This window comes from Mastigoproctus giganteus, chromosome 5, assembly GCF_048544385.1.
Source record: "Mastigoproctus giganteus isolate SK-2022 chromosome 5, ASM4854438v1, whole genome shotgun sequence".
Lineage (NCBI taxonomy): Eukaryota > Metazoa > Arthropoda > Arachnida > Uropygi > Thelyphonidae > Mastigoproctus > Mastigoproctus giganteus.
Genome location: NC_143579.1, coordinates 168,843,061 through 168,866,479, shown reverse-complemented (window position 1 = coordinate 168,866,479; position 23,419 = coordinate 168,843,061). Strand labels below are relative to the sequence as shown.

At 39.4% G+C, this 23,419-nt stretch overlaps 1 protein-coding gene across 3 annotated transcripts in view; it reads left to right on the top strand.

Annotated features, from left to right (window-relative positions):
• Positions 1-23,419, top strand: part of Snr1 (SWI/SNF related, matrix associated, actin dependent regulator of chromatin, subfamily b, member 1) — a 131,032-nt gene that overhangs the window by 69,465 nt on the left and 38,148 nt on the right. For all 3 annotated transcript variants that reach the window (XM_090373509.1, XM_090373507.1, XM_090373508.1), the window contains exon 4: positions 20,990-21,124. In XM_090373509.1, the coding sequence (XP_090229635.1) occupies positions 20,990-21,124 (135 nt within the window). The remainder of the gene's footprint in view (positions 1-20,989; positions 21,125-23,419) is intronic.

Below are 23,419 nucleotides of genomic sequence, written 5' to 3'. Positions count from 1 at the left end.
GTTGATGAGAGTCATCTACCACCTAGTACTGCCTGGTAACATGGAGGGGCGGCGTTCCTCCATGTGGTGTGGCCGCCACACCTCTACCCCTGCTTACGTTGGTTCACACCTGGGTGGTCACCCACCATGTACTTGTGCATGAAGGTTATACCCAGGATTACTAACAGTCCCACCATCGTGAAGGTGCAAGCAGAGGATTTGGCTGTCATAGACCGTCCGGACTTCGCCGAAATTGGGTCCACTTTGACTTGAGTGTCACCCGAATATCAGTTCCATCAGCGTTTTAGATGAATTATTCTGAATCAGGGTATGATCTTACCACATTCAGGCAGTTCTTGCTCAGAAGCATAGTCCCCCACCATTTCTTCTTGTTCTTCCTATATACATTGTATTTTTCAAAATTAAACTTACTTATCCCCTATATCAGAGTGACACTAGATCTCATATACCTCTTCGTTGATTCCTTGTACAACACCACAGATCTCAGTCTTCATAGAGAATCAGATCAAATCAATTTCATTCTTCATTTTATTATATAAACAGTTTTAAGCTTTGTATTTTCCCATTCTTATTCATTCCTCATATTTATCAAGGCACGTTGGTAGTCTATTGTACAAGTGTAAAGTGTGTTAGTTGTCTGATGGCACCAGAGGTTCCCCCCACACTGCATTCTTTGTGAGTGACACAGAACTCTGTGGAGGCCAGAGATTTAAAAAGTGTGGGGAGTGGTCTGTTGTGTGTAGCATTATGTCTGTTGTGTAGCGTATTGATAAATATAGAAACAATAGGCCCAGCACCAAACCCTGCGGGACTCCACTAATAACATTAGTCCACTAAGAGCAGTGTCCATTAATTACCACTGTCTTCTCCCACTCAACCATTCCTTTATTGATAGCAGCAACTTGCCCTTAATGCCATACTGCTCCAATTTGTATATCAGTCTTTTATCTGCAACGGTATCAAAAGCTTTCCTGAAATCTAAGTACACCTAATTCTGTTTTTACACGATAGATACGTTCCTGAAAAATACGTGTAAAAAAAATTCGTGTAAAAAAAGACATTGTATTTATGGAAGAAAAGAAGATTGGTTCCGGATCTAAAAAAATCAGTAAAAATAATTAAAAAAAAAACACATAAAAATAATTAAAAAAAAAAACATAAAAATATTCGTTTTAAGCTTATTATTTTATTTAAACAAAATACACATGTAATAATATGTAATTAAAATGTATTAAAATAAATTTGTATGCATATGAAATGAAAAAAAAAATCTTCATGAACAAAAAAAATCTGTTTTACACATAACAAGATTTTATTCATTTTCACTTTCTGATAATAAACAGCGCATATGTTTGCGTACGACTGGAATATCACTGCCATCACTAGAAATGTTGTGGACATCGTCTTCTTCCTCTATTAATGAAATTCTTTCTGTGATCTCTTGAGCAAAATCAGCACGAGTCTCCTCTGGTGCTGATGTTTCACCGGTTTTACGAACGAATTCAGTTATTAATCGTTGTGTTCGTGTTTTGGTTAGGCCGTTATATAATTCTCTGTAAGAGGCTGTCAACAACTTCAGTTCACGTTGAAACTTCCCAGCGCGTTCCTCATTAGGGTCATGTTTGACAAAATGATTACCTAATTTTCTGGCCAGTTCCAGACCTTCTTTTATTAAATCTGCATTTAGAACAGGATCATTTTCTTCATTATCACTACGTTCTGTGGGATAAGGAGTCCCAAGGACAACCTCTAATATTTCATCTTCGCTTAGGGCTTTGTCGGTTAACAATTCATCAATATCTTCAAACGATAGATCATCGAATCCTTCTCCACCAATTTTGTGTGCCATTGTAATGATGTTGGGAAATTCGGTCGTATTAGGGATGATGGGATCTTTGCTTTTTACACATTGTGGCCAAACCGCTTTCCAACACGCATTTAAAGTTGCTGGTTTTATTTCAGTTAACGCTAATCCAACTTGATTGATACAAACCATAATTGAGAATTTCTTCCACACATCAATGATTGTTAGTGTTTCATCATTCAGTTTGTCCAAAACGTGTTGGAATGTTCGTTTTACGTAGTATGTTTTAATTGTCGCAATTATACCTTGGTCTAGCGGTTGTATCAAAGATGTAGTATTAGGTGGCAGAAATAAAATTTGTACGTTTGGGTGTTCCAAGACAGGATGGCCGCATTGTCAAGAATCAGAAGAACTTTAAATTCGAGACCTTTCAAATTCATATAACATCTAACTTCTGGGACGAAACATTTGTTGAACCATTCTGTAAAAATAGTAGTGGTCACCCAGGCCTTCTTGTTTGCCATCCAGTGAACAGGCAGTTTATTGATATCTACACCTTTCATTGAACGTGGGTTTAGGGCTCGATTTACCAGCAGTGGTTTCAACATACGATCTCCTGAAGCGTTGGAGGAAAATAATAAGTTCACGCGATCCTTACCTACCTTAAAACCACCAGCAGTTTTCTGCGATTTGGCTACATACGTTCTGTTGCATTCGTTTCCAGAAGAAACCAGTTTCATCTGCATTCCACACTTGATCAGGAGTGTATCCTCCATCTTCAATAATTTTTGCAAGTTCCTGCGGGAATACTTTAGCAGCCGATTCATCTGCAGATGCAGTTTCACCTTTAATTTTTATATTATGAAGAGCATTCCTTTTAAGAAACCCTGTCATCCAACCTGTACTCGCAGAAAATTCATACTTTCTGTTTAACTGAGATGAAATGCTTGGCTCCTTTTCTTTAATCTGTCTGTAAATTCTTAGTGCTGTTTGCTTGATGGCATTTCCATCTACTGGTACTCTTTTTTGTGACTGATCTTCTATCCATATTACCAGAGCCTTTTCCATTTTTTCCCTGACAATATCTCTTGTATATGATGATGAATTAACACTTACTTTTGTTCCAGAACATACCGACTTCCTAATTGCAGCTTCATTTTTCTTAATAGTTCTTACGGTAGCTTCATGTACACCAAAATGCTTTCCTAGAGACGTAGCCACTTGTCCAGTTGCAAGACGATCTAAAATTTGAATTTTAAGTTCCAAAGAAATCGTTTTCCTTTTCATTTTGGTAATAGGCGAATTATTCGACATTACAAATGTATATAAGGGCTACCGAAAAATATCTCAGTTATAATTAATAAAAAAAGGTATGAAAAATTTGTAAACTTACAATTTATTGACTATTGGCAAAATTAATAAATTTATATGTGCACAAATTTCACTAAAGATTCTTTCACTTTGAAATAGAGCTTACTACTACATGTCTTCCGAAGGTACAATGCACGAATACCGTAAATGTGCACCAAATTCAATAAAAACGTTGATGATTCATAGATACCTAGACGTACACATTGGTAAGCAAAAGCACGCGTTTCAAAACGCACACACTAGCTGTTATCCAATCTATTGGTGCGTGTAATATAGAAATGATACTAATATGCCACAAATAAAAAAAAATTCTTACAATTTAGGCAAAAAAAATTCATAGAAATCGTGTTAAATCAAAATGACTCGTGTAAAAAGAGAATGAAATATTTATTTTGAATTCGTGTTAAATCAAATTCGTGTAAAAAAAGTTTGTGCAAAAACAGAATTAGGTGTACATGATATCAAAATTATTTTTTGCATCCAGTTCTTCTGTTGTTTCTCTGACGATTTTGCAGTTGGGCCGTATTGGGACCCACTGTTGCCTACACTTTGCCACGAGGAGGCAGGTCAGGCACCCAGTAGATTATTTAAGTACTCTGGCAGGCTCCACCACCTAATTTCCAAGGATTTTAGTGGCAAGGCCTAAAAAAAAAAAAAAAAAAAAATTTGGCCGAATGAGATTTACAAGAAAGCGGTAGAATTTAGATGTTGATTAGAATTTGGCAGCATTGTTAAGGGGGTGTACTCAGTCGGTTTAGTGAGAGGGGGAAGACTGAAGACAGGGGGAAAACAGATAGAAGGATAGGGACAATAGAGTAGGCAACCCCAAAGAGGTCAGTGGAGATGAGCCCCACAAGGCAAAGTATGGGGGAGAAAGGGAGGGGTGGAGACAGAGACCTGTCTCCTCTCCCCCCTGCCTGGGGATGGGGTTTTAAAGGGAACTGGGTTAGAGTATCCAGTCCACATCGCCAATGGCATGTCGGCAGGAAAGTTGCAGAATGCCTTTGTCAGTGTAGTGTCAAATCTGGTAGGAAGGTCAAACTCCCCATCCCACTCCAGGGGTAGGATTTGTTAGCTGACAATGGGGAACCCACCAGGTGAAGGGGTGGAAGAGAGACACATTTACTTCATTCATAATCTGCATTCTCACTCTACTTGCATTCTGTTTTTTTTTTTTTTTTTTTATATACTTTTTTCTTATATTTTATAATATTTTTTTCCAAGTTTTATTTATATATATATATATAGGATGAATTTTGGGAGGATCTGAGAGAACTAATAGAAAAAATTCCTAAGAACAAAGAGATATTTCTAATGGGAGATTTCAATGCAAGAGTAGGAACTGAACAAAATAGCAAAGTTATTGGAAGATTTGGAGAGAAAGAGAGGAATGACAACGGAGATAGACTATGCAATCTTTGTGAACAGTTCGACTTCAGAATAAACAACACATTTTTCCAACACAAGGATATCCATAAATATACTTGGTCACAGGAGACAAGACAAATTAGATCAGTTATAGATTACATTATTTCAAAACATTCAGGGACATATGTATTGAAAGATGTCAGAGTTTATAGAGGAGCTGAATGTGGATCTGACCATTTTCTTGTTAAAACAACACTGAGGTGGAACTGGATTAAGAAAATATGTGTGTACAACCAATGCAGGGAAGGAGAAATGCTACAAGTGGATCAATTTAACATTGACCTACTCCAGGACGACAGCATTAGAAACAACTTCACCCAGAGACTGGATGCTGCAATTAACATAGAGATAAAAGGTAATACTGAAGAAATTTACTAATATTTAATAAAAAATACTGTTAAAAAAATAGCTCATGAAATCCTAGGCAAAAAGAAGAGCCAAGGACCAAAAAAGACCTGGATTACAGAGAAAGTAAGAGCTGCTGTAGAGGAAAAGAGACTTGCATATCAGAAATGGCTGGGTGATAGGAATGATGCATATAGGAATATTTATGTTGAAAAAAAAGAAAATAGCCAATCGGTTGGTAGTAGAAGCGAAAAATGAAGAATGGGAAAGGAAATGCACAACTATTAATAGCAAATTGGGCTTCAAGCAATCAGCGGAATCGTAGGAGGTCCTTAAAGACTTGAGAAAACAGAATAAACACAATGCTGGCTTGCAATTAATATGTTTGAAAGACTGGACGGAATACTATGAAGGACTTTTAAAAGAAGACCGGGAAGAGTTCAAGACGATGGAAGATTTTGGTGTAGAAGACTCGGGCTTAAAAGTTTCTGTTAGGGAAGTGGAACTCCTGCTAAAGGAAGGAAGGAATGGCAAATCACCTGGACCTGGAGGAGTTTACATGGAACTTCTGAAATATGGAGGAAGAGGGGTGGCTGTTCTGATACAAAAACTGTTAAATAGTATACTGAGAGGAGAAGAAATACCGAAAGAAATGATAATAGGATATATTACATCAATTTATAAGAAGGCGATTGGAAAAGCTGTTCAAATTACAGAGGAATATGCATCCTGAACCTGCTGTTAAAGATCCTTGGAAAATGGATCAGGAACCATTTAGAAGCTCGAATCGAGGTATCAGAAGAACAAAGTGGTTTTTCAGCTGGGAAGTCATGTATAGATCATATTTCAACATTAAGACAGATCCTTGAAAAATGCCAATCAAAAGGGAAAAAAATCTTTGATTTTCATTGACCTTGAAAAGGCATATGACAGTGTTCCAAGAAAACTGTTATGGGAAGCACTGAAAGAGGCAAATATTGATGGACAACTGATTAACGTTATTAAGGCAATTTACAAGAATAATAGATGCAGAATTAAAGTGGGATCAGCTTTGTCACCTGAATTCCACACTTCAAAAGGCTTATTACAAGGTTGTTGCATGTCACCAACACTTTTCAAAATTTATATCGACATCTGCCTAAGATCCTGGTCAAAAAAATGTAATAAAATGGGATTGTCGATTAATAAGAACACCTATATTCACAATTTACTTTTTGCAGATGATCAGGTGGTGATAACACAAGACTTAGAAGCTGCAAAGTATGCATGTCATCAATTGTTTGACTAATATGAACAATGGGGTCTAAAAATCAATTTTAGCAAGACTGAAATGTTGTCTTCAGGGCCAGGACACGTTCTAAATATTGCAGGTTTTAAAACCAAACAAGTTGATAAATTCAAATATTTGGGATCAATCTTACAAAGTGATGGATCATCCCAAGCAGAGATCAGTAAGAGAATTACAGATGGCAGAAAGGCTATCGGCATGTTAAACTCTCTTCTGTGGAGCAAAAATATCCTAAATAAAACAAAGAAACTTATATTTCAAACGATTGTACAAAGTCTTCTATTGTATGGAGCGGAAACCTGGACATTGAATAGGCGAGCGGAAAACAAATTACTCTCCACAGAAATGGATTTTTGGAGACGCTCAGCAGGAACTTCTAGAAGAGACAGAAAACGGAATGAAGACATGAGGGAAAAAATGGAAGTGAAAAAGACTGTTATTGACACCATCAAAGAAAAGCGTCTAACATGGTATGGACATGTAAAACGGATGCAAGAAAACAGATATCCAAAGGCTATCCTGGAATGGATACCTCCTGGAAGAAAGAGAAGAGGAAGACCTAGGAGGACATGTATGGATGGAGTATGGGAGTGCATGACAGCCCGAGGCTTAACCGACCAAGACACCTTGAACTGCACTTTATGGCGGGAAAAAATTCCTAATAAGAAATAACTTGTAGGCTGAGGAAACCCATTGTAAATGGAAACACTCCTCTTGATGATGATATATATATATATATATATATATATATATTTATTTATTATTTTTTTTTCACTCACACATCTTTTTCTCACACACCATGGGGGGGATGCAATGATGTGTAGTGTAAATTTAAATGCTAATTAAAGCTAGGGTTAGTGTGTACTTAATTGTAGCATTTATAGTTTTGTGTTCTTTTTCTCACACACTTTCATTCATTCTTCTGGCTTTCATTTCATTTATTCAACTCTTGCTTTCTGCACTGCACTCTCTGGGCACCTCAACTTACTGTTATTCTTCAGTTGTGGTGCAGGCCTAGCTGCAAGTTTTTTGCAGGCCAGGGGAAGTGCAGTGATAGTGTTTGTACTAGTAAATGTTTGTTAGTATATATAAAGTAATGTAAGTTATTTTTAACTTTGTATTCTTTCGGCCAATTACATTTGCTCTTCCACTCATTCCCACTCACTCTTTCTTTCACAAAAATTGCTATTTATTTCCTTTTACCAAAATTCCTAGTTCACTCAGTGCCCAGCATATTCATTCTGTCTTTCATTCTCATTCATTCCATTCATTCATTCTTCTTTCATTCTACATTGCATCCCCTTGCTACTAGCTTACTGATATTTTTCAGCTAATCTGCTTCCCTGACTGCCTGTACATCTCCCTTCCCCACATGGTTACCTATTTGATGTGGGGCCCCAGGTTCCTACACATGGCAGGGTAGTCCTGGGGAATTCTCATGTCAGGGTGCAGAATACTGCTATCCTGACACTTTTTAAGTCATCGTCTGGGCAATTTTAACTACTCATTATTGTTTCATTGTGGGGGGGCTGAATTGCCGTTCTTTGGATAGTTCTGTGCATTTCAAATACTTTCTGTGTGAAAGATGTAAAGGCTTTATAAATTTCCTCTTCTATGATGAACATCTGTTCATCATAGAAGAATGTTCATCATCATCATGGCGCCTCCGTAGCCAGGTGGGAAGGAGCAGCAGTGCGTAGCACACGCTTCTTGATTAGACCGGGGTTCGAGCCCGTCACCACCAAATACGGAGGATGCGGAAAGGTCAGGGAATGACCACCGCATATTCCCGGAACAATATGGCCTTAGTTGCTAATGTTCCTAAAAACCAAATAACATAACATAACATCATCATCATTGGCCCCCTTCCCAGGAGAGAACCCCTTGGAAGGGGGGCCAATCTGTGCTATTAGCTCTGTTCTGGGGTTGTCTTAAATTAAACATTCATATAGAATGTGCGCCCAGTTTTCACTCTCGCCACAGGTGCAGTTTGGGTCATCAGTCAGCCCTAAGGAAGTTAGTTTTGCCTTTAGGGAGCCATGACCTGTCACTATAAATGTTGCAAAAAAGTCCAGGAGCATACCATTTAGGTTGTTTTGGGCTAACAATTGCCACCCATGGCAGAAACGTTTTGGTAACCAGACCTCTGGTTTCTTGCTCCCACTTTGTTTGCCATAGCTCATGGAGCTTTGTGGCTATTCTTTTTCTTTCAGCATTGAAGGTGTTGGTTGTATCCAGGGCTATCCTCAGAAATTCTGTGGGTATGCCCTTTTTAAATCTATAATATAAGCCTCTTTTGGCTACTTCCAGGTAAAGTGGGAGAGCTCTGGCCAGCAACTGTAGTGCAGGTGTGCTTACTGTGCGACATGCTCTGGTAATAGTGAGTAGTATTGTCCTTTGTATTGATTCTAATTTATTTCTATTTCTTACTATGGCCGAGTGGGTGAACCATGCACCGGCTCCATAGGTGATAACAGGTATGAACATTGCACGGTATATGATTGCCAGGGTCTTTCTTTTGAGCCTCCAGCCTGCTCGACTGATCCTAGCAATCATACCTGCATAATTTCTCACTTTCTTCGCCAAGTAGATCAAATGGGGGTAAAAAGTTAATTTTGAATCAAACACCACTCCAAGATATTTTAGTTCTGTTACCATTTTTATAGTGGTTGTGTTAATTTTGATTTGTGGACATCTTATGTCCAAATTACCTTTTAGAAGTATTTGTTTGGTTTTTCAGGCGATATTTTGAGCATGTGTATTTTTGCCCACTCCTGCAGCTGCAAGAGGGTGGCATTTGATCTTTGATCTACAACCACTCGTGTGTTACTTTTTACAAGGAAAATCATGTCATCTGCAAAGGCCAGGCTTTTCACGAGGCCCAGATCCAAAGCCAGAAATTTGTCCAGAACAATGTTCCAGAAGAAAGGTCCAAGGATTGAGAACTGCAGGCAGTCTTTATTCACAGGGCTTGTCAATTCCTGGAACCTTGTGCGTACTGAGACACTTCTGTCTGTAAGCTATCTTACAGACAGAAAGAAAGGTCCAAGGATTGAGCCCTGCAGGCAGACTTTATTCACAGGGCTTGTCAATTCCTGGAACCTTGTGCGTACTGAGACACTTCTGTCTGTAAGGTAGCTTACAGATAGACAGACACTTCTATCTGTGTTTATTACCTTATAGAGGTTTTGTGGGGCATTTGCCTGGCGGAGTCTCCTAAGGACACTAGGCCACCAGAGTGAGTCAAATGCTCCAGCAAAGTCAATGGAGATTGCCAGCATATATTTCTCCTCTGAGTTTTTAACTGTTGTCAGTAGGTGGTGCGTGGCATCCTCCATTGAGTTGTCCTGCTTAAAACCATACTGATTGTTGGAATATAAACCTGCTTCTGTGTAATATTGAGCTAATCTGCTATATATTAGTCTTTCATATATTTTGAAAAACCCTGATTAGTCTTTCATATATTCTCAAAAACCCTGAAAAACCCCCGGTAGGGGGGTTTTTCAGGGTTTTTGAGGTCAGGGAATGACCACCGCATATTCCTGGAGCAATATGGCCTTAGTTGTTAATGCTCCTAAAAACCAAAATAACAACAACAACATCAATATTGGCATATGCAGTGTTTTCTTTTATCGTGTCTATCTGGGTGGGGGAATGATTCCCAGTTTCAGTCTGAATGATACTGTCTAGGATGTTATTTACAGAATCCACCCAACACAGGGTTGGGGTTCCATTTGGTTTGACAGTAGTTTCTAAGATCTCCTCTTGGCAGCTTGTTGGTCACAACAAGCTGCTGTAGACAACTCCCCAAGGGTTATTGTTTCCAGTAGTTCCCACCAAGTGCCTCCAGCATTCCTTTTTCTTGTCTCTTATGAGGGCTGTATACTGATTCCTGAGATTTCTATAAGAATCTCTCAGTGCATCCACCTCATTTTGTGGCCAAGACGTTCTGGCTTTTTGAAAATGTCTTCTCGCCTGGTGTACCCTTCTCTTGAGTATAATCAGTTCGTGACACCACCAGGGAACTGCCTGCTTTCTCGGTTTTTTTTTGTGGGATAGACAGGTTTGCTGTTTTTTTTTTAAATGTTTGTCATAGTCAGTGCTTGCTCGTCCAGGTTACAGTTGCCTGATCTAGACCACTCATTTTCCTGTTTTTGCAGCTGAGCTGCTGTATGTTCTGCGAAAATCTGCCAGTTTGCCTTTTTGAGGTTATACCTTTTGATATCCAACAAGGAGTGTTGGGTTGTTTGTAATTGCCTATTTAGTTTGAAGGAAATGGCTCTATGATCTGATGTGGTCCAGACTGGCTGGACACACCAATCTGTAATTTTATAAGCTATTGAATTGGTCGTGAGAGTAACATCAATGTCACTCTCCCACATGGTACTGCTAAAAGTTGGGTGGTTATTTGGTTGGTTTAGCACTTGAAAGGGTGAGGTGGCTATATAGCCTGAAAGTATCTGGCCATTATGTGTGCCTGCTCTGTCTTCTGTATGGCTATGCCATAAGGCTGACCGGCAGTTGACATAAGCACACACTATGATATTTGCAGTAGGTAGCAAGTAGTTTGCAGTAGGTATTTGCAGTAGGTAGGTAGCAAGAATTCTATTTTTAAATTATTAACTAATAAAAGAAGCCTATCGGAAATAATGAGCACTATTGGCAATGAAAATAGTCAAACTTTAACTTGGGAAGAATCAGTGAACAGGATATTGGACGATCTCTTTCCAGATGAAAATGAAGAAGTCAATGAATTAGAAATAGATGGTCAAAATATTGTTGTGACACCAGAAGAACAGTTTACGTTAGAAGAGTTGACAACGGCCATGGGCCAGGTGAAGGATGGTAAATCCTAGATAAAATAGAAGTTTTGGTTATGAAAAGATCTTTTCAAATGGCTCCAGAATTATATTTAAATCTGTATAATCGATGTTTAGAAGAGGGTGCCTTTCCGGATGAGTGGAAGAGAGCACAGATAAAATTACTTATAAAAGGAACAGATCGTATGCTTAATGAAACTAGTACATATCGTCCAATTGCCCTCCTCTCTGTTTTGGGCAAGATATATGAAAGACTATGTATGAACCGTCTTATGATGAGGTATGATTCAAGAAATATGTCATCACAAAACCAATATGGTTTTAAGAAAGACTCATCAACTGAAGATGCGGTATATAGATTGCTTCAAGCGGTGGAGGACAGTGAGGAACGGTATTGTTTGGGTGTATTTATTGATTTTAAGGGTGCTTTTGACCACTTATGCTGGGGAGGCATCATGTCTAGAATTAAAGAAGTATGTACAACAAAATTATATAATGTATTTAGAAGCTACTTTTCCAATAGGGAAGTAGTAGTTAAAACAAGATATACAGAGATAACTAGGAAAGTTAATAAAGGATGTCCACAAGGCTCGGTGATTGGCCCCTTTGCGTGGAACATGGTCTTTGATGAATATTTAAATGAAGAAATGCCTGGTGTCACAAAGATAGCTTATGCTGACAATCTGGTAGTGATGGTTCAGGGAAATTCCAGATCTTCCATAGAAAGCAAAGCAGAAGACGCTTTGAGAACATTAGAAATATGGACAAGGAAACATAAATTGCAGGTCTCAAAAAAGACGGTTCAGATGTTGCTCAAGGGAAGACTAAGCATGAATAGAGCTCCTGCTGTACGGCTGATGGGGAGTGCCGTTCGATATGCACAAGTAACAAAATATTTAGGCTTAATGATTGAAGAACGTTTGTTCTTTACAGAACACGTTAAGTATTTAAAAGTTAAAATTAAAACCTTATATGCCAAGCTCCGGAGGGTGATTAGAAGAGATTGGGGTATAAAAGGTAGAGGCCTCAATCTGTTATATGATTGTTTATTTTCACCTATAATGTTATGCTGCCGGGGCTTGGGTTCATAGGATTGGGAATAAGGTTATTCAAAAACACCTAGTACAGGCACAAAGATTTGCATTACTAGGGATTACTCGGGCATGTCGGACGGTGTCCACAGAAGCCTTGCAGGTAATATCAGGTAGGTTGCCAGTCCAGTATGTAGTATTAATAGCTGGAGTTGGATATCTTACTAAGCGAAACATCAGGAAGACAATAGTAAGAATAAGAACTTGTCCAGAACCAGGAAAAATTTATACAAGAGCAGATGTTAAAAATGAAAAGAACAGAGTTTTAGAAGAAGTTAAAATTAGATGGCAAATGGAATGGGAAACATCTGAAAAAGGACGACAGACCTTTATGTTTTTGCCGAGAATTAATATAATTGATGTTAAAAGAAAGTTGTGGCAACAGTTTGGTCTTTGTTCTACGTTTTTGTTAACTGGACATGGATTGGCATTGAGACTCTTTCAGCTTGGACTTAAAGAAAATGGGTTGTGTAAATGTGGAGAGCTTGAAACATCTGAGCATGTTATGCTTGACTGCAATTATTATGTTGACTTGAGAATGGAATTGGAACTATCAATTGGCTATCTGGAGAAAGAGAGACTCCATGTTATGTTCACTGATAAAAGGTTATTTACTTATTTTAATAAGTACGTTTCGGAAGTCTTTAAAAGAAGATTTAGATTGCTGGGTAGTAGTGGCACGCCTCCAAGTGACAGGGATGTCAACTCATCCAATTAGGATCAATGGATAGAAAATCAAAGTTGATTCTCCTTGCATGAGGCTAAGTGGCCAGATAGGAATTGTTTATTGTTCGGTTATTTATTTATTTATTAACAAAATTGAATTCTAAAAGTTAGGAAAAATCCCATTCTCTGACATTACCGCGGATAGGCTATGGCCTCGGTAGCGGATTCAGCGAATGGAGGTTAAAATGGTAGTAGGTAGCAAGTCTGTGACTACTTGTAGTTATTCAATAGTTGGATTTATATCTGGAATATAGTGAAATAATGTAAAACTGCCCTACAGCACTGGAGATTTAAGAAGATATTTACAAAAGAAGACATGATGTGGGCACACACTCCCACTGGGGAGCAGAGGTGATCCTCCCCCCCCCCCCTTGTGACTGTAAGGTCAGTATTTTTAACTACTATTGTTGTAGAAGGGATACCTGAGGTGTATTCTGTTATTTTTATAGCCTCTTGGGTATCCTTGAACCCTACCCATATGTGTGTAGGGTTCAAGATATCTTGATACTCCTGGAGTACCAAGATATCTATATTATTTTCTTCTAATTTGAGTTTGATCTTGATCTACAACAGCTCTTGCTCTTTGAGCATTCATTTGGATGAGATTTAGAGCCCTAGTCACATTTATGTTTTCAGTTTGACCCATAGTTGGTCCTAGATTGTATAAGTTTTACCATTTTTTTTTTATAACAGGGGCATTTATCATCCCTGATACTATGTGTATAGTCAGTGAGCAATGCTGCCTTACAGGTAGCACATTTTGGCTGTTGCGACTTATTTTTCCAATTTTGGTAATCGTGGCCAGCTGCTGCACAGTGACTACACACACACACACACACACACACACACACACACACACACACACACACACACACACACACACACAGGTTCTTTCTGATTGCAGTCTCTGGCAATGTGACCATATTTATGGCAGTTAAAGCATCTTTGGATAGGGAAATGTCCCTAAATCTATTACTGATCCAGCCAACATAGATTCTCTGTTGTTCCTGCAATACCTTACAAATATTTGGTGTAATTTCTGCAATTATGTTGAGCTGTCCATTCCTTTTGTTTTTTGTTGCACTTTTGAGCAGGAACTCAGCAGCAAATTCATCCATTGTCATTTCATTGTTAAAGTGTTTAAAGTAGATGTCTGTCATGGATTCTTTTTCTATTACTAACACAGGTGCATCAAAGATTATAATATTTGGGTTTTTTTCTTTTGGTTTTTCAGGGAGCAAGCCCAGGTTTCAACCTCAGGATGGTTTTCTATTTTTCTTAGATCTTTGCCTGCTACCTCTATCAGGACTCCATTATTCCCAATTTTTTGCATGTTTATCTTTATTTCTCTCTGATGAAGCCTCAACTTTGTTACCACTGTGTCCTTAACTGCCTCACTGGTTTTATGAGTAGAGTCACTTTTTGCTTTCAGAATAATAATGTTGCTTTTCTTGTTTATATTAGGTTGCTTAGTAGCTATTTGTTTAGCTCTAGTTAAACAAATAGCTACTAAGTTTGCCATTAACCTTTGTGGCTTGGGCATAGGTTAATGTGTTTATTGTTTTATAGTTGTTCTCCTCGGTTGTAATCTCTAATTTTGATTTTAACACTTGGTTCTCTGTGTTTTAATTCAATCAGGCGCTGCTCAAGCAGTGAGCAACAGTTCACTATCTGCAGCCTAATTGCAGAAGTAATCCTGTTGGTTTGCTTGTGCATATATTCTTCTAGATGTGCTCTGGTTTCCTTTGCCAGTTTGATAGGGTCAGTCAAATTTGTTTAGTATAGTTTTAGTTCTTCTGTCTTTTGTTGCGGCTTTGGAATTATAGTTTCTTGATTTTTTCCTTTCCTGCTCTTAATACTGAGGAGGTCAGCTATCCAGTTCATTACCATTTTCCTCATTAATAGGGGTTTTCTCCCTATGTACTCTAACTTCATTTTCAGAGGACTCTTTAGTCATTGTTCAGGATTTTGTAATTTTTTGATTTTTCAGCCATAATTTCTGAATTAAATACACTTTAAAGTCTTCGCCTTGGTATGTCATATAGCTGACTGTTCTCAATCTGCCCGCAACGACAGCGATCACTGCCCTCAAGGCCTAGTTGATGTAGCCGCAACCGAAGTCCATGAACATTAACGACTATAGCCTGAAAAACACCCAGTTTTGGCCACCTATGTATCTGTTCCAACTTTGAAACGTCAGACAATAGTTCGAACGTCGCTCTACTCTTCGAGGTCGCCGCCCAAAGCTCTTGCCAGAGCTGATGGACTTCGCGATATGCGTTGGCTCTCAACCTTCAAATCGGTTCTGCCGTATGTTCTTCCCTCATCGGGGCAACAACGAACACCCATCAGTTCCGTGGGAATATTGTTCTTGGTTCGGTATCTGAGGAGTCGCTCGAGAACTACCAAGTCAACTGGCACTGCACCAGCGATAATCTGTAGGGCTTCTGTGGAGACAGTGCGGCAGGCTCTGGTCACGCTAAGTAGTCTACGACACACCTGTCTACTACCTGACCCCAGGCTCCACAGGCATACGTTATAATAGGGACAGAGAGGCACTTATATAGAATGTCTAAGTTCCTTCCTTTGATTCCTCAGTCAGTTCGGGTAATTCTCAGTTTCCCATACAGCTTTTTTTATCTTATCCCTCATGGCCTTTGCATGAGGAATAAAGCTCAGTCTCTGATCAAGATTGACTCCCAGATACTTCACTACAGGAGCAAAGCCTAAGGAGAGCCCACCAAGGCCTACTGTGAGATGACTGTTCGGACTAAGAAGTTCTTTAAGCATCATGCACTGCGACTTCATCGGCGATATCATCAGCTTGTGAACCGAGGCCCAAGTCTGTATCCGATCCAGAACCCAACTGGCTTTTTGCTCCAGTTATATTTGGGTGTTACCGCACACACCAGTATGGCAACATCATCTGCGTAAGCTACGATCTCTACACCATTCAAGTCTTGGTTTAATAACTTGTTCAAGATGAAGTTCCACATGAAAGGACCAATGATGGACCCCTGCGAAACTCCTCTGTAGACCGTGTAACAAATTTTCTTGAAGCGGTTATAGACCACCACTCTCCGATCGTGAAAGTAGCTATGCAAGAATATGCAAGAGACGGTAGATATCACTTGGACAGTCCACAAGCCTCAGTCGGCATAGAATGCTTTCCCACCATAGGCAGTCAAAAGCCCCCTTGAAGTCAAGAAAAATTCCCAACACATACTTGCTCTCTGAACCACGAATCAACGAGAGCAGTTTCACCACGGCATCCTCAGCAGAATGGCCCAGTCTGAAGCCATACTACTGGTCGAACTCCTGGTGTTTGTCTCTATAGACTTTAGTCAGGCGATTCATAATTAGCCTTTCAAAGGTCTTATCAAGAACAGATAACAAGGCACAGGCCTGTAAGAAGACAGGTCAGTCCTCTCACGATCGTCTCTCTTCAGGAGAACGATGACTCTGGCTTCTTTCCAACTCTGTGGAAACGTGCCTTCTTCGAGGCATTGGTTGTACAATGACAATAACAAGTCAGGACATTGCCGGAAAAATTCCTTCAAGGCTTCCGCAGAAATGTTATGTCAGGGGCCTTTCGATTTTTCATGCGCTTAACAGCCCACTCAAGTTCAGCTAGGGTAAACATCTCACTGGATGAACCAGAACTACCGCTCTGGTTAGCCAAATGAATAGCAGTCTGTTCAGCCATTTCACCATCAACATCGTCGACGGGAAAAAGCACATGAAGGACTGTAAGCATCGTATCATTCCAGGTCTGAGACTCCCTCAATCCCCCGAAAACCGAATGCTGGACCTGGTCAAGTCTAACCTTATCCATAACTAACTGGTACGGCAGTCTCCAAGGATTCGAGTTGCCTCTGTCAGAGACAAAATCCTGCCAAGCCTTCCGCTTGCAGTCCCGAATCATCTTGGTACAGTTTCTCCTTGCCGCAGCAAATCGCTCCCGGTAGTCGTCCAGGTTCTGGTAGACAAACCGTCTGGCGCTCTGAAACTTCCTTCGAGTCTTATTGACAAGGCATCTAAGTCTGCTTAACTCCCTGCACCACCAGGGAACAGACGTCGTTCTATTCCTTCCTCTCCTCATTGAAGCACAACAAGCCTTCTGAATAAGCCCATTAATTAAAGAAACTCGTTGGGCCACCAGGCTACAATGGCAACATTGTCTCCAGCTCTTATCGGCAGTTACGTCATGTAAGACTGGCTTAAACCTCCTCCAGTTAGTGGTACTCACCACAAATCTATCCATGTCACAAATGACAGTTCTGCGTTCAAATGGGCAGATCTCACTTCGTAAAGCACGGTGATCACTTGTAGACCAATTGGTCTCCACCGACCACTTTGTGACTTCATTTACTAAATTACCACTGCATAATGTGATATCGATGTTAGACTCACTTTGCAGTGTAGAGAAGGTACAAGGTTGATCAGGAACATTTAGAATTTCGAGCCTGTTTGCCAATATACAATCTTCAAAGAGTAGTCCTCTATAGTCGGAAATTATACTACCCCAGCTTACTGACTTGGCATTAGCGTCTATGCCTATAAGAATTTTCTTTCCTGCTAACACAGCACACAATTCATCTATGTGTCTGCCAAAAGTGCCAATAATCTCTGCACAAACACAGTGCGTGGAGCACAACTTCTGCAACTGGGTAACCACCAGATCTCTGTTGGTGACTACTATCACAGCCTGACAACCCTGTAATCAAGGGGATAACCGCGAACCTTATCATTCGCCGTATACGGTTCTTATAAAAGGATACAGTCACAATTTTCTTTCCTGGAGTGTTCTGCCAACTGTAGAGCCACAGGATACAATCTCTGACCGTTAATCTGTATAATGCTGAACCCTTCGTTAAAAGATGTTATGGGTGTACTATCCATTAACAACCTTACTGTTTATCTATTCTAAATAACTTTTGTAGATGGGACAATCTCTACTATGAACAGAATGGTCAGAGACATTACCTCGCTTTTTACAGTTCACGCTAGTAGGCTTCTTGGGACACTCCTTGAAAAAGTGGCCTTCTCCTGCACAATGAACACACACAGCCTTGAATTTACAGTTCTTCGCTAGGTGCCCAAAGGCAAGACATTTGAAACACTTCACTGTGAAGTAGATATCTCGGACTTTGTAGGACGACCAGTGCAAGAACACTCTTATACACATTGAGGTGTATAAGGCCTTGAATGAGTTGAGCATGCTGAATTCTGATGGGATCCTTCCACTTGTTCAGATTACGAACCTAAGGGGCCATAAATTCAAATTAAGAAAAGACGGATGTAGAATAGATGTGCGGAAATTTGCCTTTAGCCAGCGGGTGGTTAATTGCTGGAACAAACTTCCATCTGTTGTTGTGGAAGTTGATAGGTTGAATAAATTTAAGGAGGAACTGGACAGGCATTTGGAGGGAATGGTGTGATTTTTTTTTTGGCTGATGCTGCATAAGCTGATACACTTGCTTTCTTGCATCACATGCAAGAAAGCAAGTGTATTACTACTACTACTACTACTACTACTACTACTACTCTACCTTTCGCGATCAAGATATTCCACAGCTCTGTGGGAACCTCGACGATTCAGTTCCTCGTGTCTTTATTCACAACCTTTGCCACGGACCGAATCAAAGTACTCTTCTGGAATAGTGCTCTGCTGACACCGTGAGAACTGAAGTTCTGCTCGTACAACTCAGATAGGAAATCGTCTTTCCCAACATCTGCATCTACATCGTAGATGCAGATGTTGAGACTTTTACCGGGCTTCTTGGGAACCTCGGTTTTCATTCCCTTTGCTTTTATAGTCTCACAGTTCAGTACTCTTTGGGCATCTTCTTTACTGGCCACCTCCAGCACGACTCCAGTGTCCTTGATTGTTCTCATTCGATGAACATTCAGACCAGAACATTTGACGCTCTTCAGAACAGGCTTCACAGACTGCAAAACGATTTGTTTCATGACCTCACTGGTCTTTAGAGTGTCTGAGTCCAACTTTATCAGAACAGCATGCACTTCTGTCTTCTTAGGAACTGAGCTCTTCTGGCTTCGCACGACTTCCGCACACGATGTGGGCACGACGTTGACAGAGACTGACTCTTCAACATCGCCTTTAGCGACTGGTTCTCGGCATATACTTCGATAGCCTTGGCTTCCAGCTGGTCCCACATTCCTAGAATGGCGTGCATTGCTGCTCTGTTGACTTTATTAGTCATTGAACATGTAGTCACGGAGTCGCTGACGCACAACTTTCATGTCTTTGAAGTTTTCCTGCAGATCTCATTCATCGTCGGAGTCCTGTCTGAGCCGCTTCACAGCAGTTCTCTGGGAAGACTTGACAACTGTTGAATCATTAGATAAGTCACCATCCATGTAAATCTCAGCAAGGTCTCCAGGCAAACGGTCAAGCACTACTTGTGTCACCGCCTCCGTAGCCAGGTGGGCAGGAGCAGCAGTGCGTAACACACGCTTCTTGAATAGACCGGGGTTCGAGCCCGTGCCCACCAAATACGGAGGATGCGGAAAGGTCAGTGAATGACCACCGTATATCCCCGGAGCAATATGGCCTTAGTTGCTAATGCTCCTAAAAACCAAATAACAAACAACAACATAAACTACTTGTGTCATTACTGGACCCCCAACTCTGCCATCCACAGTGCTAGAAGCGCCAGGATCAACGACGTCCATCGCCTTGCCGTCTATTGTCTTCAAGCCTAGCTTGGCCCTTGGCTGAACAGACATAGTCAGTTCCTTTGAGTAATACAGACAAATTTGCAACAGTACTATTAAAATATATATTTATATATGGCTTTATGGGCTTATGGAAACACAATGTTCGATTCCTTAGAGTACCGCACTACAGTTTTCACTTTTGACCGACAGTAGTCCGTCGATCAAGGCCTGCTTAGTCGACCTGGAGTCCTCTGGTCGCCCACCCTGGACTGCGTGGAAGTGAGGCCGACCAGCTAGCAGTAGTCACTGCACAGGTCAATAAGAAGTCTCTTATTGGAAACACTGAGATCACTCTAATAAACGCTAGATCAAAGCAAAAAGAACACTGTGCACCCAGATTGCCAAAATGGTACCGGGGCAGCCTATTGTACAATGGTTCCATCACATTCTTTCATGTACTTAACTGGTGAGTGATCATCTATGCTTTGAGTCTACAGCTCACCCTGGGTTTCTGGCAGCCTCTCATTTAAACCCTCAAAAAGTGGCACGTACATACAGGTAGTTCTTGCTTTACAAGTTTTTTGATGTGAAAACATCTGTGGTGACACTAGAATAAAATCAATTGGTAACAAAATTTTCTTGTAATGGAAATGACACAATTGATTGGTAATGAAGAACGCTGACCGTTTAGATTTTAAATGATGTAAATTATGTTACTTCCTATTAGCTGGCTGTTAGATTTTAAATGATACTACTTCCTAAATCGATCTGACAATCGATTTGCACACCAGGGCGTCTCCGTAGCCAGGTGCGAAGGAGCAGCAGTGCGTAACACACGCTTCTTGATTAGACCGGGGTTCGAGCCTGTCACCACCAAATACGGAGGATGCGGAAAGGTCAGGGAATGACCACCGCATATTCCCGGAGCAATATGGCCTTAGTTGCTAATGCTCCTAAAAACCAAATAACAACAACAACCAAATACAGAGGATGCGGAAAGGTCAGTGGAATGACCACCGCATATCTCTGGAGCAATATGGCCTTAGTTGCTAATGCTCCTAAAAACCAAATAACAACAGCAGTATTATTTTTATAATGTTTATTTCTATTCAAAACTCCTTAACCAATTTTTGAAGTTCAGACAGCCCTAGCTCCACAACTGATCATAATTAGCCCATGTTTATATGACTTTCTTATTTTGGACTCCTGGAATATGTCCCAGAATTTTTTCCACATACTTTTGAAGACACCTTGTATATTGTTTTGTTGGTAAATAAAATCATGGTAAGGTTTCTTGCATTTTATCAGTGTAATATGAATGCTTGTTTTTTTATTTGTTTATATATTTTACTCTAATTAAAGAATAATTAAAAATTAAGTGTATCCCATCCCCCACTGATACCAAATATAATTCTGTTTTCTAATTGTTTAGAGAAACTAAAACCAAGAGAAGCACTTGGATGCCAACACTTCCAAATAGTTCTCATCATTTAGATGCTGTTCCTTGCTCAACTCCTGTTAATAGAAATAGGATAAGTCACAAAAAAGTACGCACCTTTCCACTCCTGTAAGTAAAATGTCAGCTTACAACATATGATTTTTTTCTATTTTATTATAGGTTCTTAGGTGAGTTCAGTTATATATGGCCTTAGTAACAACAATCAGTAACATATGAAAAGCTTGGATTATACCATGAAGCCTATCTTATGTAGGGTCATATGGTTATACTGCATAATAAAAGTGCATATTGATTACATTGAACAAAAAAAGTTATTTTTTCTCGTTTTAAATAAAAATTTGTGATTCTGATAAATTTCAGTTTACTGAATTTAAAGTAATCTTAATTTCCATATCTATCATCAACCAATTTTTTGGAGAAATTAAACAAATTATTCACATTATTAAATTTTATTTACTCTGTTGAAGTACAAAGTGACATTTGAAGTAGTTTAATGTTTTCTTATGATTTTTTACTGTATAGTTGGTATCACAGGCTGCTTAATTAGTGTAACAGTAGTTATCCTGCATATTTAGGTTCATTTTTCCTGGTAACACTTTTTTTCCATAACAGATATATCTCTGGAACTTTTTCCTGTGCTTTTCACTGACAACACCCATGTTCTTCTATATCAAAGGTTTAGGTGGGAGTGAAGAAAATGTTTTAGTGATTTATTAGAGCCTACTGCCGTGGAAGCTTTCAGCATCTCTCTCTTACAAGATCAGCATAATTTTTGGCTTTAACACTGTCTAAGAAATTGGTGTTTCTGCTTTTTCAAAATTATTTAATCTCATCAACATTACTGTCCTCCTGTAAAAATATCTTTTTTGATCTTTGTTTCATGCTGATTCTTGAATGTTTGTCTCAGCCAAAGAAGTCTATTATAGTTCTTACTATTCACATTGGTGATTTTTTTTTTTTTTTTTTCTAATTTTATGTGGCATAGAATGAAGGAACACTTGGCTGGATTAATGAGAGACTGAACACTTTTGGGTACCTCTGTCTAAAGTGGCTATAATTTTTAGACAGTGTAATATTTCTGAAGGGTTAGTACTGACCATCCTTCTTGAACACTTGGTCATATCAAAGGTCAGTTATCACTAAACACCAAGAAAGAGTTTAGAAAGTGCAGGGCTCAAGTTTGTGAGGAAAATTTATACATGCATGATACAGGTCCTCAAGGGTTTCTTTCAAAATTGCAACTGGTGCTGAAATGTGAATTTATCATTGGATCCAGAAACAAAACAGGAGTCCATGCAGTGGAAACACCATCACAAAATTCAGGACTTAACCCTCTGCTGGGAAAATCATTGCCACCATTTTTTGGAATGTGGAAGGAATTATTTGATAGACTACATACCATATATAGAAAACAATCACTGGAGATGCCTAAGCTACTGCTACTGCTGTTCTAAAAAAAAATTAAGAGGGCCATAAAGGAACAGAGAAGAGGTAAATTGACATGGTGTCTTGCTTCTTTATTACAGTGTTTCCATACTCTATGAAGAAGTATAACTTCTTATACTTAATAAAAGTGGATAGGAACACTGTTGTAAAGAAGCATGAAGATGAAACAGTTAAATACACTGTTATAACTGTTATAAGAAGTATAACTTGTATGTGTGTACATACAAGTGCTTTATAACAGTGTTCCTATACATACAAGTCCCATAAAGCAGTTGTCACTCTGAGTGTGGATTCCAGGAGTTAAACGATCCACCCTGCAGTCCACACCTGTCCCTGGTGATTATTTCTTCTTTGGGAATCAGAAGAAACACCTGTGTGGGCATTGATTTTCAAGTGGTGTCTCAAGTAAATGGCTTTTTCAGAAGTGGAACAAAGCCCTCTCTCCCCCACAGTTATTTCTTCTGTGCCCTCATAATGGAGGACATGTCTTTAACTCAAGAGGATATATATTGGGGGAGAGAAGATTAGGCTGTTTCTCTATTACTGAGGTAGATAAATTTTGAGTGGCTAGTGTAACTGTGTTTATTTCATCATCCATTTTAGGGGTATATCATAGATCCTATTGTTTTCCTGTGTGGGTTCTGGGAGTGTGTATGTCGATCTATGTTTCGAAGGTTGCTTCAAACAGTGTTTCTTATCGAATTTGAATGAATTAATCATTTTGAAAGTTTTCCTGTATATAATGCCACCGTTATTTTTCTAGGCTGTACTGCTATCTCTTATCTTTAAATGAAAGTTTCTCTTATGAAAGTAACTTTGAAATTGGAGGAGGAGGAGATTACACCTTTTGAACTAAGTTGTCTATCCAGTTGTGGCTTACAAAAGCTGAAATTGAATTAAGTGGTACTTAAATAGATATAGCAGCAATGGCATAGCATTGGTGGGGGGGGGAGTAAT